General features: G+C 41.4%; 1 protein-coding gene across 5 annotated transcripts in view; it reads left to right on the forward strand.

Annotated features, from left to right (window-relative positions):
• TENM2 (teneurin transmembrane protein 2) overlaps nt 1-16,982 on the forward strand; it is a 985,093-nt gene that overhangs the window by 570,781 nt on the left and 397,330 nt on the right. For 3 of the 5 annotated variants that reach the window (XM_025389009.1, XM_025389010.1, XM_025389011.1), the window contains exon 3: nt 15,468-15,677. The exons of 1 other annotated variant lie outside the window; for it this stretch is intronic. In XM_025389009.1, coding sequence (XP_025244794.1) covers nt 15,468-15,677 — 210 coding nt within the window. Of the gene's footprint in view, nt 1-960; nt 983-15,467; nt 15,678-16,982 lie in introns of all 5 variants that reach the window. One more of the 5 variants, XM_025389012.1, reaches the window with a different exon arrangement.

Here is a 16,982-nt window from a genome sequence, read left to right on the forward strand (position 1 = left end):
TCAGGGATATTATCTAAGGTTCTCTCTACAGCTAACATTCAATGGACTTTCTCCGTAACTTTCTTTGACTTCATCTAGATCATTCTATGACTTTTGCTAATCTCAGGGACAGAGCTATCAACTATAAAACAATTCTAAACAGAAGCATAGCAAAAGCAAGACACAGCAGGTCAACCCAAGCCCCATCTTCTAATGCTTTTTTAGCATGTCAGAACTGCAGAGACCGGGAAGAAAATGTGAGCTAAGAGCCACAACAGTCTTTGTTTTGCATCTGTACCATGTGGCAAGTCTTCACAAGAAGAGAAAGAAGCTGGGCATTTTTGCATGTGCGAACCAATGCTGACATTTCTGTCACATCACTTCTACCATGATGGATTTCACAAGTTGGCCACATGAACATGTTTGTTCATGTCTGACATGGCACATCATTGTATCACCTGACATGCAAACTCCTCACTCACTTCAAGTCTTTCAGCATTTCTACCCTGGTTCGTAGTGGCTTCTTTCCTGGCAACTATAATTATTTGAAAACAATGTCAAAATAAATCCGTTCTCATTTTCACCCCTGGCAATCACTCACTTGGCTATGTCTATTTCAGGGTCTCCGCCCACATCTCTCTTTATTTACTTCTTCCCTCCTTTTTCTCTCTTCTCCATAGATTTTCTCATCTAATGCAAAACGTTCTCAAGAAAGTGGGCAGAGGCCTCTCAGGGTTGTAGGGGGCGGAAGGAGAAAGAACCAACCATTTCCTAGTGTACAGTACTGTTTCAGTACCACGGAGAGCGGTGCTGGGTGTGGAGACCAGGGAAAAATCTGTTAGTCAGCCTTGCGGGTGGTTTTCGGGCACCATTTGGAGCCCCATAGGTGGTGGAAATGACAAACCTCTACAAAGAAGCTTTGCAGTAAGAACTGCTCTCCCCAGAGCCTAAGCGCCAAGCCTTACATCGTCACATGCAAAGAACAGATTGCATCTGGGGCCGGGTGCCCGTCCTAATGTCAGCCCGCTTGGCATTTACCTTCCTTTCCCAGGCTGACCTATGAAGATGGGACAGGCTCTGGGGACATTGTTCTAGCCGTGCAAACGCTGTGGCCATTGTGTCAGCATGGAAGAGCTGCCGGTTCCTTTCCAGCTCAACACTGTAATTTTATCAACTCTGGCTCAGAGAAACCTATATTTATAATGCTAATTAGAAGGGCACACATTTAATTTGAGTGGAAGACTATTTGTATCTCGCTGAGCCTGATAGCACAGGGCTCAAGCGACAGCAGTCAGAGGCAAAGCAAGCCTTTCTCCCTTCTCCAAGTATTTGAAACAGGGCTTACTCTTGCCAAACAATTTCTCTGTTGGATTAAAAAGAGAGCGAGGGAGAGTGCTGAATATGCTGGAGCTCAGAAAACTTTGTGTTTATCTCCTGCCTGCATAATATATTTCTCTGTGCACTGAGAAAACATGCCTCTTATGTTATCTAATTGTTTCCTGACACATTTAGCAACATTTCACACTCTTTAAAGTGACATTAACATTGCTGACAGTGGAGGTATTTTCATTAGATGGGCTTTGAATTGTAGCCAGGATGCACTGCAGGTCTTCAAATAGGCTTGTAAAAGGTGAGGAAGGCATTATTTATGAAACTAGAGACTTGGCCAACAGTGCCCTGTGGATGTGTATTAATTTTGCTGACTCTAGTCAATTTAGAGAGTGTGTGTGTGCATGCATATATACATGCATTTATGCATACACACACACACACACACAACAGCAAATTCTTGTGAGCTGAACTAAAACATCTTCATTATCCAGCAGACCACTAAGCTGTGTATCATGGAAATTCCCAAAACATCTCTCCATCGACATATTTTTAGCCATAACTAAGCAATGTGCTATTTCAGACAAAAATTAGTCACTTTGCACCCAATCCTGAGGCTGAGTAGCCATGTGGCTCATGTATATAGGCAACATGATCATCACTCTCCCAGTGTAAAGTTAAAACATCCTCCTTGTTTTCTCCCTTCATGCTCCTTTGTGCCCCAAGGCCATTTTTCTGATGCCTTCAGCTGTCTGCCTTGATGCATAGTTTTCCCCAGAGAGTGTCCTAAGTGAGTCTTCAGAAAACAGTACCTTGCAAGCACCTGCCTCTGCGGGGCCTGAAGAGAGATATTTGGAGGTTCATTCTGACCTTGATGAAAAAAGTAAGCCACGCTTGGAGAAGGTGGGGAAGATGCAGTTCAGGTTGTGAATTTCTGCTAGGACACAACTCACATGGAACTTTGACCCAATTCTTGATCTCCATACTTGTCATGAGAATAGAATAATATTTAGACATTCAAAGCTGAAGAAGAGAACTTGCTGCAGATTGTCTAGTCATCTTGACACTGCTACCATTTCCAGTCAGCCTTCCTGCCCTACCCTAGTTAAAATTACTCTTCTCTCTTTGCATCTCCAGCATTGCAATAACTCTATGTAGTCATACAATGCTTAATTAGAGAGCTCTGAGTTCGTATCTTGGCTTTGCCCATTACCTACTGTATAACCTTTGTCAAGTCCCATGATCTCTTCAAGACAGTTTGCTCATCTGTAAAATAGGAATAATAATAGTGACTGCTAGATAGTATTGTTGGAAGGATTTTGTAAATTACAAACTATGATGTGCTAAACATACTGCCTAAAACATTTGTGAGTGCTCAAGAAATGTTAGTAAATATTAGTTTCTTCCATGGCAATATGGGCCCTCTTGTGACTGAGACAATGTCATCACATTTCTTTAAAGTACGGATGCTGGCCGGGTGCAGTGACTCATGCCTGTAATCCCAACACTCTGGGAGGCTGAGGCAGGTGAATTGCCTGAGGTCAGGAGTTTGAGACCAGTCTGGACAACATGGTGAAACCCCATCTCTACTAAAAATCCAAAAATACTAGCCAGGTGTGGTGGTGGGCACCTGTAATCCCAGCTACTTGGGAGACTGAGGCAGGAGAATTGTTTGAACCTGGGAGGCAGAGGTTACAGTGAGCTGAGATTGTGCCACTACACTCCAACCTGGATGACACAGCAAGACGCTGTCTCTAAATAAATAAATATTTTAAAAATACGGGTGCCATTATGTCATGGTACAATAAAATTGTGTGTGTTGACTGAGGCCTACAGAACATAAGAAGTTTGTTGTGACAAGTAGCTAGCAACTAGGTAGCCACAATAAAGAACCCTGGTCTCCTAACTCCTAGCCCAGTACTCTTCCTAATTGTACACTAGTGGGGATTTTTCAGATACAAGGCAGTGATGTTCAAACAATTGTTCAGGGAGGGTATAAATCAATGCATATGTTATCCGTGCCCTGACATCTTCCTAACAACCCAGAGCTAGTCCTCCTCTCATTTACATTTTCAATTCTAATTTCACAACATTTATATGTCTTTGAGGGGAGCTTTCCATGCTTTATATTGGCTACTGGTGGGTAGAATCCCAAGGCTTCTAATCTTTAGCATCTTATCAAGGACCATTCAATGAGGAACGGGTGGGGTACTGTGAGCGTGGGCAGCATAGAGATGAAATAGTTTGAGCATCTGCTGCCTAGAGTGCATGTTTTATCTTTGTGGTCCCTAAAGCACATAGCAAAACACAGATTTACAGTTGAGAACTGTTTGCTATCTGCAGACAAAGCCTTTGAAAAGGAAAGCTTCCAATAATGAGAATGAAAACAATTACCGTTTGCAGAGTACTTCACCATTTGCAATGCACTTTCATCTATGTTATTATTTAATCCTCAAAAAGTCCTGTAAGGGGAATAGAACACCTATCTCTTACCTTTTGTAATGCATGATAATAACACATGCCATTTAATTCAGAAAGTTTATAGAAGTGTCTCCTTTAATACATTTAAAACTAGTGAAGTACATTTCCACACATTTCACTTATCTAGTAGTTGAACACAGAAAAGTTAGATGACTTTCCCAGGGTCTCCCAGAGAATCAGTGGAAGAATCAAGGTTTGACCTTCAATCTGTTTCAATGTCAATCACATTGTTACGTCAGCACTTGGTACGTTGTTATGATAAAACCTAATTAAATTATCTGTGCAGTGTGGTATGAGGTCTAAAACCAGCATACCTAGGTTCAAACTCTTCTTCCCAACGAACTTATCCCTTCTGTAGTTCACTTTCTTCATCTTTAAAATGGGAATAAGATTGTACAACCTACTCCCAAAGGGTTTGTGTGAGATTAAATACAATAATATATGTAAAGGGCTTGGAAATAATACCTGGTACATCATAAGAGCTCAGTCAGTCTGAGCAATTGGCAATATTATTGTTTCTATATACCAGGAACCACAAGAAGTGAACATAAAAATGAGTAAGATGAATTCCTTTGCATCATGGAACATATGTTCTCTAAGGGAGCCTTTTGAAAATTGTTTCAGCATCGGCATACAGTTCCTTTTAATCTTTCTCTAGCAGTTCCCCCCCTTCCCCAACTAAGCTCTTACAAAATAGATTCTAGGAGGGCAAGAAAACAGCTCAATGTATCTTCTGCATATTACTCAGCACAGACAGACAACTCAGTAAGTGACAGCATTGCCCACATAGTTTAGCACCTTCATCTGAAATTGTTGGATTGTCTTGGGTTACATCTCCCAAGTAGCTCCTGAAGGTGAGAAGCTTTCGTAATTAGAGTGGAATCAAATTTCTCTCTCTCTCTCTCTCTCTCTCTCTTTTTTTTTTTTATGTAGTTTTGCTCTGCAGTCCAGGCCAGGGTGGCACAATCAGGGTTCACTACAGCCTTGGCCTCCTGGGCTCAAGCAGTCTTCCCACCTCAGTCCCCCAAGTAACTGGGAGCACAGGTGCACAGCACCAAGACTGGCTAATTTTTATATTTTTTATAGAGATGGGGTTTTGCCATGTTGCCCAGGACAGTTTCAAACTCCTAGGCTTAAGTTATCCTCCTGCCTTGGCCTCCCAAAGTGCTGAGATTACAGTCGTGAGCCACCATGCCCAGCCTGGAATCAAATTTTATACAATGGTTGCATTCTAAATTTTGAAAATTAACCAAAAAATGTGGTCACACTACCATGCCTGAAAATCCCTTGCTTCTCTTGGAGACTGACACATTGTCTCTTAATAAATTTAACAGTCAGTTTTTCCTCCAAGGTTGTGACAGACTGGTGTGGCTTCATTTGAGCACCAAGTGAAGTAGCGGCTTAATATTCTAGGCCACTTGACTAACAAAAAAAACCATACATTTAAATTCAAAATCAACTCTTCTTAGCAAAATACTTACACACTGAGAGAGACACCCAAAACCTAAGACAACAGCCATAGCAGCCAACAGTGAAGTGAATGCTATGAGTAGTTGATATACATCCATACATGTTGGTGGAGTAAATTGTTATAATCAACCAATCATAGTGCTATTTATTATGTACAGGCTCTGTACTGGGCGCTAGGATACAAAGATGTGTATAGTGTACAATCTCTACCCAAAGTCACTCATAGTCCCATGAATGAGCCAAACATTTAGGCAAATACATAGGCTAACATGTAATAAAAGCAATGATGAAAGTATGTCCTGGGTACCAGTGAGTGAGGTGATCAGAAAATACTTCTAAAGAAGGTAGTTCTGGAGATGATGAGTCTTTAGAAAATCTTCAAAAGGTCTCTAGAAGGTCTTTGCCAGCCGGGCATGGTGGCTCACGCCTGTAATCCCAGGACTCTGGGAGACTGAGGTGGGTGGATCACCTGAGGTCAGGAGTTTGAGACCAGCCTGGCCAACATGGTCAAACTTCATCTCTACAAAAATACAAAAATTATCTGGATGTGGTGGTGCATGCCTATAATCCTAGCTACGCAGGAGGCTGAGGCACGAGAATCAGTTGAACCCATGAGGCAGAGGTTGCAATGAACCGAGATGACACCACTGCACTCCAGCCTGGGTGACACAGTGAGACTCCATCTCAAAAGAAAAATGTATTTGCCAACAAAGAGAGAGCAACTTCCATGCACGGGGAGAGATAGGAGAAGGGAATGATTCATATTCAACAGGACAGTTGTTTTGGCATGTTTAGAGCATAGGGAATGAGGGAGTCTGGCACAAGATAACAGAGTTTAAACTATACTATAGGCAATGGAATGTCTTGGGAAAGTTGAGAGAAGGAACATGACCTGAGCAAATTTGTGCATTCAGAAAGATGTTGGCTTTTGTATGAAGGGAAGGAACACAGTGAAGGATACCAGTAACTGGAAAGGTAGAACCATAGTCTAGACTATGCTGTCCAATATGGTAGCCACTAGCTGGATGTGGCTATCTGAATGTCACTAAAACTTAATACAATTAAAAATTCCATTTTTCAGTTGTACTAGCCACATTTCAAGTGTCCAATAGCCACATGTACTAAACACTATGGATATAGAACACGCCCATCATCACAATAAGGTCTGCTGGACAGCATCAGTCTGGACAACTACACATGACCAACATAATAATGGTTTTCCCTTTGAGAGGATCTGGGAGATGTAATTAAGCTGCATGTGTCAAGCGATTAGAAATTTCTGGTCAGAAGGTATTTGAGGATACATTGCCTTTTGGTAAACAGTTGTGTCACTGCATGTAAAGTGGGTTTGTGTCTTCGCAAGAGGAAGCTGCAAAGAAACACCGCATTTCACCTCATGAAGATGAAAGGGCTAGCATTAGAAAATTATAGAAATTATTTTAAAAACAGACTCTACTCTCCATCTATAGCCTCATCTATATTTGACACCTTCTGAAGTGCAATGCTGCCAGGAAGATGTGATATATAAACATGCATGTTGTCGGTGAGATAGAGTAATGACACCCAAATGCATAGGGTCTCAAACTGTGAAGACAGTTCATGCTTGAGCTCCTCCTGCAAGAGGCCCTTTAACTGGGGCAGGTCCAACAGCATGCCACCCTTCCAATAAATTATGCATAAGAGCTTGTTCACAATTGGGATAGTTTTGCCAGGGCCATCTGAAAACGATTTGTTTTCAAGAAAATGCTTAACTGGGCTTTTGTGGGTTCAGTGAAGTGTGAGTGAAGAGGGCAATTAGGTCTTCCACTGTAAAAATAAAAACTTCAAGCCAGATGATGTGGAATAGAACAAACCCAGTCAGGCTGATATCGCCTCATTGAGAAGACATAAGAGGTCATAATGAAAATTCCTCAGGTGAGGTTAAATAACCTAAAACTGAGGTGGAACATTCTCCTCTGAATCTCCTGCCTCCATAAAGACTACCCAACCCTCTCTTGTCAAACAGATCTCTCTCACCTCTGGGGAAAACCATGCTGTAACTTCCCCCAGTGACAATTAGACTTGCTTTGAGGAAATTTTGCCTCTTTCTGACTTAAATTCCCCAATGGTACATTAAGTTAATTTTTGTGGTGTTTTCTTGGGTGGGGGAAAAAGACTGACTGAATCAAATGTTTCACTTCTAATATCTGCCCAATGCTTATAAACTGGAAAAAAGAGCAACTTAAAAATTAGTCATGTAACATAAAGTATACTTATCTAAAGCCATCACACGTGGTAACCCAGGATTTCTCAACCTCAATACTATCAATATTTGGGGCTGGATAATTCTTTGTTGTGGGAAATTGTCCTGTACATTATAGGATGTTTAGCAGCACCCCTGTCCCTACCCACCAGATGCCAGTAGCACCCCAACCAAAAAGTTCCCAGACATTGCCAAATGTCTCCTGGGGAGCAGGATTGCCCCAGTGGAGAATGACTGAGCTAGTCTAACATTAGCACTAAATATTAGCAGCCTGCTCTCAGAAATATAGAAGGTAGGTAGGTAGATTTATGTAAATACATAATATTATGTAAATATAAAATATAAATATAGGTAAAATATAAATACATAATATATATCTGTATTTCAGTTTTAAGATGCTGACCAGTTGTGGTGGCTTATGTCTGTAATCTTAGCACTTTGGGAGGCTGAGGTGGGCGGATCACCTGAGGTTAGGAGTTCAAGACCAGCCTTGCCAACACGCTGAAACCCCGTCTCTACTAAAAAATACAAATATTAGCCGGGCGTAATGGTGTGTGCCTGTAATCCCAGCTACTCAGGAGGCTGAGGCATGAGAATCACTTGAACCCATGAGGTGGAAATTGCAGTAGCCAAGATTGCACAACTGCACTCCAGCTTGAGTGACAGAGAGTGAGATTCTGTCTCAAAAAAAAAAAAAAGAAAAAAATTCAGATGCTGTATTTGTTAGGGTTCATTTCGCATTCTGCAATAATGATCGATACTACAGTCTCCCTACCTATGGTATAGTCATGTATACACAGCAGGTGCTTGTGAACCAGCTGGAACCAGTAAGCTAAAAGTCTCATTAGCTCCATCTGGGTCCCTCATCCCTACTGTCTGTCCAACACTGTTCTATGGGCTCTACATATAACATCTCCACCCTTCACAACAACATGTAGAGTAGGTGTTAATATCATCAGAGAGGCTCAGAGAGGTGAACTGAGTTGCTCAGACTCCCAAGTAATAGAGTAAGTGGAAGGGCTCAGTCTGCCGGACTCTGAAGTCTGTGCTCTCTCCATTCCTCCCTTGGGCTTTGGAGGAAGAAAACTGGATGGGCTACAAAGTTGGGGATGAATTACACAGCACAGAAACAGAAAAAAGGCAGGTATGAGGGGAGAAATAAACATTTGTAAAAGACAATTAGGTATTACATCTGTTGGAGCCCAGGGTTTCATTTGGAGCAGGGTACAAAATGAGAATGGGTTGGGTTTGCTTGATGAAAACCAACTCACAGGTGAACTTGAGTGTAAGGCGACTCTAGGTTAAGGAATAGCCCATTGTAGTTTATGGCAATACACAAACCTGAGTTCGAATCTTGGTTCTTACCTTTGGGTATGTTATTCACGCCCCGGAGTCTCTATACTTGTTGAACAACTGACAATGTGGGTGGTAAGTGTGGAAGGGGCGTAAGCAAAATCACTGAGGCTAGTGTTCAGCACATCAAATAGGCTGAACAGATAAATGTACTGTGGCTTAACCCACCTTTCCAGTGGTGGTGAATGCGATGAGCTGGAGACAGAGAGTCTAGCCCGCATTGTTATCAGGGCAGCTTGCAGCTTCTGCAGTAGTAGGCCTGGCTGCCATGCCCCAGTGCTCTCTCGAAGCCCATGGTGAAGCCTTGGTGAAGAATATCTTGTCACATAGCCCTCTGAAAGCTGCACATGCAGAACTACGCAGACCTTGAAAAACCTGATGCACTTTCCTGAAAAATATTCTTATGGGTCTTAATGGCAAGGAGAACCACATTTTAAAAAATCATTAAATGCAAACAAAAGCAATATCTCAGATATTGAAAATATTTTTATTTGCATAGAAATAACGTAAATTTTTCTCACTTTTTGACCCCTTCAAACATAGGGGCTTCACAAACCCCAAAGAGTTAGAGAAAAGTAGATACTTTAGTCAAGCATCTGAATAAATAGCAGGTATTAAGAAATATCATTAGGACAACTGTTTAAATCCTCTTGCTTAAATGTAAGTCCTTTTGCAGTACTCAACTTTAACACAAAAACCATGTTTTTACTAAGTTCTTGAAGTCACAGAGGATTTTTAAGTTTTGACTCAAGTTCTTTTTTCTCTCCTTACAAATTATTTTTTTCTGTGTGAGTGGGGCACCATGGTTATTTCCAGGAAGAACCTTGTTTCTGCCCAGGATTAATTACGTCCTCTGGGATGACTTCTATTGTGCATTCCAGAAAAGGACTCATGAGTTTGGGATTCACATCTTATTCATTTGTTAGCACTTTTGTCTAATGTGGAACATAGTCAAATGGACTACTCAAGGCTTGGGCTTTGGAGTCAGATGACCTGGGTTCAAATCCCAGCTGTGCTGCCTGCTAACAGCATGATGTTAGGAAAGTCGGTTTAACTAAGCCTCAGTGTCCTTACCTGTAAATGGGGAAGATAATCTTACTATGTTCAAAGGAAAGTAGTGAATGTAAAAGAATGTATATATATGTATATGTGTAGAATACTTAGTACTTAGCTCAGTTCTTAGAGTAAAGCAAGATCATGTATATATAAGTGGTAATGAGGTCATTGAACTTATTATTTTGGATACAATTATTCCTAGTACCTTTTTTGTTACTGTTATCTGAGCATGTCTCTTTGCTTCATCAAATATCCTGACATCTCATCACTACATAAATCAATTATGCATTGCCTACACAGAACATTCTAATGTCTGCTTGCCATTAATCTGTTGAATAAAAAAGAACCCGTTGTTTTAAGTGAATTTTGGGAATTGATCTGCAACATGCCCTCTGTCATAAATTAGTGAATATATTAAAAAGGGTTGGGCAGAGCAGCAATTTCACTAATAATATTTACTGCTTTGGAGATGGAGAGGAGAATGGTAGTCCTTTGGTCTTGGGGAACTAAGTCAGGATCCAAATTAACTTAAAGAGGAAAATGGTTCTGTAATTAAGACAATGGGAGTTAGAGCACTATGGTTTCAACCACAGGTTGTGTAGGATAAAGTTTTCAGGTATAACTGAAATGGGTGATGAGTGAGGACCTGGAGCATGGTTGTCAAATAAGCACTGTGATCTGCTACCTCTCCCCACTCTGCGTCCATGAAATTTCTAATTGATGATTTCACTGTTTCCCACTGAATCCAGGACATCCTCACAGTCCTTCTCAACACAACATTCCACATAGCCACTACCAATCTATCAGAGTTAGCACAAAACCGGCTATCAGTACGTTAATCAGAAAAAAAAAAAAAAAAAAAAAAAATCATGAGTTCAAACTATCACTAAATTGTATTCATTTGGAAATGGATAAATTAGAAAAAGTTGGATTAGTCCCCATGTTTAAGGTCATGGTTAATCCAATCACACAGATAATTAGTTTGACTTTGATTTACATGGGGATCTTGGAAAACACGTACACACACACCCACACATACACAAGACCATATGAGTTTAATGAAAGACATATTGCTGCCTTTGCCTGTTTCCTTTTGTTTTTTAACAGATCAGTTGAACCTGGTTTTCTGTGCATTTGCTGGAGACTATACTCATTCAAAATGGAACTTTCAACATAGTTGGAGAGTCAAGGGGCTTCTGTAGTACATAGAGTGGGAACCAGGTGAATGCCTATCACCTGGTTACCTGCCCATGCCACACTAAGCATTTCTGTAAGAAATCACGATTTATAAAGTGAGCCTGTAGAAGTTTCAGTTTCCTCCCCGTACTTTGGAACCTGTTTGTGTCTGTACAGATGGTCTCTGTCAGTTGGAATAGTCGGGGGGAGAAATGTAGCATAAGTGAACAAAACTAGCAAATGACATAGCAGACAGAAAACAGCATACCAGGGCTGGCGTGGTAGTTCACACCTGTAATCCTAGCACTTTGAGAGGCTGAGTCAGGTGGATGCTTGAGCTCAGGAGTTCAAGACCAGCCTGGGTAGCATAGTGAAACTCCTTCTATACAAAAAATACAAAAATTAGATAGGCATAGTGGCTTGCATCTGTAATCCCAGCTACTTGTAGGGACTGAGGTGGGAGGATCACTTGAGCCCAGGAGGCAGAGGTTGCAGTGAGCCGAGATCACGCCAGTGCACTCCAGCGTGGGCAACAAGCAAGACCATGTTGAAAGAAAGAAAAAGAAAGAAAGAAAAGAAAAGAAAGGAAAGGAAAGGAAAGGAAAGGAAAGGAAAGGAAAGGAAAGGAAAGGAAAGGAGGAAGGAAGGAAGGAAGGAAGGAAGGAAGGAAGGAAGGAAGAAAGAAAGAAAGAAAGAAAGAAAGAAAGAAAGAAAGAAAGAAAGAAAGAAAGAANAAAGAAAGAAAGAAAGAAAGAAAGAAAGAAAGAAAGAAAGAAAGAAAAGAGAGAGAGAGAGAGAGAAAGAAAAAAAGAAAGAAAGAAAGAAAGAAAGAGAGAGAGAAAGGAAGGAAGGAAGGAGAAAGGGAGGAAGGGAGGGAAAGAAGGAAGGAAGGAAGAAAGGGAGGTACAGAGGGAGGGAAGGAAGGAAAGAAGGAAGGGAGGGAGGGAAGGAAAGAAGGAAGGAAGGAAGGAAGGAAGGAAGGAGAGAGAGAGAGAAAGAAAGAAAAGAAAAAAAGCGAGAAAACAGCATACCATTTGCTGGGGGCAGAGCTAGGGACTGAGAAATTTCCCAAGTAATGGTAGATACCAGCAAGCAGAGTTGAAGGAGCTCCCAAAACATGGGCTTAACGTGGGCAGAAAAATAACAGGAATCAGACAATTCTGTGATGTGTATTCTCAATACACTGTAGTAACCCCAATGCTTTCATTGTGTTATGACTGCTCTTCTATTGTCTGTATTTGTATAAATTAAAAAGCAGCTCTGTCTGTACTATATGAAACGAATTCATGCTGAACAAAATTTCAAAAAGTTCATGTAAAGAATGATTTCACACAACTATCATATCAGGCTCCTGGAAAATTGCACTTGAACTTCAGTTCCACCTCAGTCACTCAAAGGAATTTAAAAATTGGCTTCCAGCCATCCTTGTTCTTCAACATGCAGTTTCAGATATGCCTCAATAACACAAACTTTAAAGCCTATTGATTGTGAGTTAAAATCTGTTCCTACCAGAGCCTCGCTGCTAAGTGGACGTCAACACCAACTTCACAGTGCCTTGGTTAGGATTCCTCTGAGTTCAGGAGCCTTGAAGAAGGCAGAGGGTAACATTGCTATGAAGGAGCCGCTTTGAACTTTATAACAAAATGACAAGAAAAACTTTGAACTCTGTTGGATGATAGGTGCTGTAAATGGTTATTCAAAGAAATGTTTCTTATTTGAAATTGGAAGAGTCCCTTGGGATTGGGAGATGGGAACCTGGAAACATGATCTGCCGTAAATCACTCTCCTTCTTTTATGTCACTTCTTCCCTTTTTTCTCACCATGCTGCTGTGTGGGCAAGCATCACGTAGAGTGGTTAGAGGGTGAACTTTGAAATAGTTAGACACAAGTTTGCATCCTGGCCTCTGCTGCTTAACTAGCTGTGCAGTTTAACCTCTCTGTGTCTCAGTTTCCTCATGTATAAAATGGGAATGTGTTATTTCATGTTATGAGACTATATAATAATTCTAACCTCAAGGGATTGTTTTGAGGATTAAATGAGATAATACATATAAAGGAACTAGCACAGTAAGTGGCAGATAGTTATTGTGTAAGAAACATCAGCAGTTAAATTATTAATGATAATGATAGTTATTTTGCTTAGAAGGAGACCTGGGGTGGGTGATGTATTGATTAAACATTAGCATTGATTCTGATGAAACTCCAATGTGTTCAGTCTACATTTCCAGAACACCCAGCAAGAAAGTCATGCTTTATATGAATCCCAAACAGCCACGAAAGAAGGGAGTTTTTCAAGTCAAACTCCATTTATCAACTGATCAATTTCAGGAATGATTTGTCTCCATTTTTATTCTGTTACTGTGCAGGAGTCCCTAACATTTAAGTTTTAAGGGTATCTCATCTCCTATTACTGCCACCCCCATCCTCAAAAGGGTAATGGGCCTTGGGTTTGATGCCTCTGGTGCGATTCATCCTGTTTTCTCTCACCAGAAGTCACTTTTTTCCTCTTTGGACGTTTGCTCAGGCATCACTTTTCTCAGGAATCCTTATTTGATTCTACACCCCCACTCCTACCTGGCCAGGCTGAAACAAGTGTCCCTTTTCTCTGCCCCCACAGCACCATGTCATTACATGCCACTATTCTGCTTTTTATCATGTGGCACTGAAATGACATATTTACCTGTTTGTCTCCCACTAGACTATCAGCTCTCTGAGGGCAGGGTTGGTGTATTACTTATTTTTGTATCCTCAAGGTCTAGCAAAATGCACATACATTTTATTGAACCAAATGAACCCATAAATAGCATTAAATGTACCGAATAACAAATCAGAAAATACAATTATAAAAGTGACAATAAAAATTGACATTCATTTGAGGTGTCTGCTGATGTCGCTACATCAGCAGTACATCTAAAAGCAGGAACACACAATTCTTCTGTCTCAGATACTTCTTACCCGAGTTGCGACACTCACCTGGTCCTCAAGTTTGCTTTCTCAATGTTCTGTCCTTCCTTCCACACCCCCAGATTTAGGACATATGCCATGGGCTGCTTCTCTTGGCTCATTTTCCTGAACTTCCCAAATGAGCAAACCAGCAGGCAAGCAACTGCAAAGACCCCAAGATGGAAGGATGAAGCAGGCAAAAGTGTAGGTGGTGATTGTCCTCACCTAGCAATTTGGCTGCCAGGAGCTCCCCTACCATGTGAAAGAGAGGATGCAGCAGCCTGTGTGTGGGAGGACAATTTCTTGACCCAAGGGTAGCTCCATGTCACTGAGCACCTGCTGCTGGACTGGCTGCTCCTCCTCAAGGCTAGAGAGTCTGTGCTTTTCTTTGTCCGAAAACCATAGTCATAGTGTTCCAAAAACCACATAATGAAGAGAGTGGGGGTATTGGTCAACTCTTTGGGATGCCAATGCATCACCCTTTCCACCACTCTTCCACTTCTACCTCAAACTAATGAGTCTGGTTTTAGAGTATCTCATTTTTGTTCATTCATTCAGCAGATGCTATTCTTTAGGAAGACATTGGAGATGCAGGGGGTGAATAAAATAAACAAGATGCCTGCATTCAAAGAGCAGTAAGGGCTATGAAGAAATGTAAGCGGGGTAGTTGCCTAGAGCAGGTAGATGGGCAAATTTCAAGGAGACAAACATGGAAGGGTTGATTGAAGAGAAGAAGTGAGACTATGAATGTTGGCAAGGTGTTGGGGTGGGGGTTTGGGGGTGGTGTCCTGCATAGAGGGGACAGGAAGTGTGAAGACTCTAAAGGTGGAATGGCTTGGTGTGTTCAAGCAACAGAAATAAAGATTACCATATTGGCTAGAGACTAAGGGGCCATGTGGAGAGTCATAAGGGTTACTATGGGAGTGGGGTGGGAGAGGCAGCTATGGGCTGGAGTGCTCAAGACAGGTAGGTCATCATGAGGAGTTTGGGTTTCTTTCTGCAAGTAATGGGAAGTCATTGGAGGGTGCTAAGCGGGCAAGTGATACAATCTGATTCCTCACCTTAAAATTTCATTCTGGCTGCTGCGGAGATAGGATTGGGACAATGGGGAGTAGGTGGTTGCTCAGAGAGAGATAATGAGGACTTAGATTAGGACTGTAGCAGAGACGATAAAAGAAACTGGATGGTTTCTGGACTGATTCCATTTCAGCTGTGTACATGGATATTTCTGCTCATGTCCTTTTTCTGAAATATGCAACTACCTAAAATATGAATTTAGGAGAAACATCAAACCCTCTTTAAAAAAAGCACATCTGGAGCATTTCATTTTTTTTTTTTTTTTTAATATTTGTATTGTGAGCTGGTTTCAATGTAACTTTCTTGGGATGCTCTCATGACACTCATTGCTGACCTTTGACCCCTCTGTCCTCTTTCCCAGGTCGTCCCATTCCACCTACATCCTCGCCTAGTCTCCTCCCATCTGCTCAGCTGCCTAGCTCCCATAATCCTCCACCAGTTAGCTGCCAGATGCCATTGCTAGACAGCAACACCTCCCATCAAATCATGGACACCAACCCTGATGAGGAATTCTCCCCCAATTCATACCTGCTCAGAGCATGCTCAGGGCCCCAGCAAGCCTCCAGCAGTGGTAAGGAAACTCTGTGGTGTCTGAATGTGTGGTGTTTTGTGAGTGACATTCTTGATTCTCCAGCAAAATGACAATGGTGAAACAAGGGCTGGGGGAAGGTGGTGTGGGGAGCATCAAGGTGAAATGCATTTGTTGTTTTATGGCATGGTATTTTCAAGATACAATTGTAGAAGGTCAAAGTTATTGAAGAGGTTTTGCGTATCATAACAGGGTTTGGGCCTCCTTCAGTGGAAGGCATTTCCCCATTGCTGCATGTGTGAGCATGCTGGTCTCAAAGGTGAAGCGCAGAGAGACACCGGCACAATGAATTTTGTATTACTACAATACTGCGCATAGCTGAGTGACCTTAGACACCCTCACATGCCCAATTTTTGTGTATCTCAGATCCCCTGGATTTTTTTGTTTGTTTTGGTTTTTGGTTTTTTGATGTTGTTGTTGTTTGTTTGTTTTGGCTTTTAACTTCTAGTCCTTGCTTATTTCGATGATTTTGAAATTACAATGTGTTCCCTTGACATCAATACTGAATGTCTTGCCAAGTCTGAAGTGTTTGGGGGGGGGGTGACCTCTCCTGTAACCCTTTACTTGTGACCTCACTTGAATTTAACAAGTTGATGGTGTGGTACTATGATAAATACTGCCTCTAAATCCATAGTTCTTATTTTGATTTTCTCATTCACAGAACAAACAGACTGGACCCAAGGTCCTGTCCCACTTTTGAAGATTTTGTGGCCACTGTCTTAGCTCCCAATCTCTGAATCTTGGGTGGAATTGCCCTGGACCCAGAAATAATCATGACTTATTTTGATTTCTCCTGTTGGTGTTATGTTCACGTGAACATCTGAACGTAGGAATGGGCAATAACTGGAGTTTAAGTATCCATGGCCCAATGAGAGACATTTGCAAAAATTAATTGCTCCTGACCTAAAGGGTTGGGAGTTATCTTCTGAACTGGCCACTCATGAGGTTCATTAGCATATCCCATCCAAAGCAACACAGAGCTTTCCATGACGAGAGTGGGTCTTGATGAGATTGTGTTTAGGCTCCATCCAGGAGTATATGCCACCCACCACTGGGCCCAGCCTCTACAATTAGAGAGGACCTCTCAAATACATTTAAGATGACTCATTCTGGAAATGGAATGATGGACTGCTACTTAGGATGGCCCATGCCCTTCTTCATAGCCAGGCCTGATATATTTAGTAAACTCATATTCTTTTTCAAAAAAAATTACCTAATCAAATCTCTCATCAAATGAGCAATCCATTGTTGATATTATGAAGGCCTTTAATCTACCATAAATCTTTA

Source organism: Theropithecus gelada, chromosome 6, assembly GCF_003255815.1.
Source record: "Theropithecus gelada isolate Dixy chromosome 6, Tgel_1.0, whole genome shotgun sequence".
NCBI lineage: Eukaryota > Metazoa > Chordata > Mammalia > Primates > Cercopithecidae > Theropithecus > Theropithecus gelada.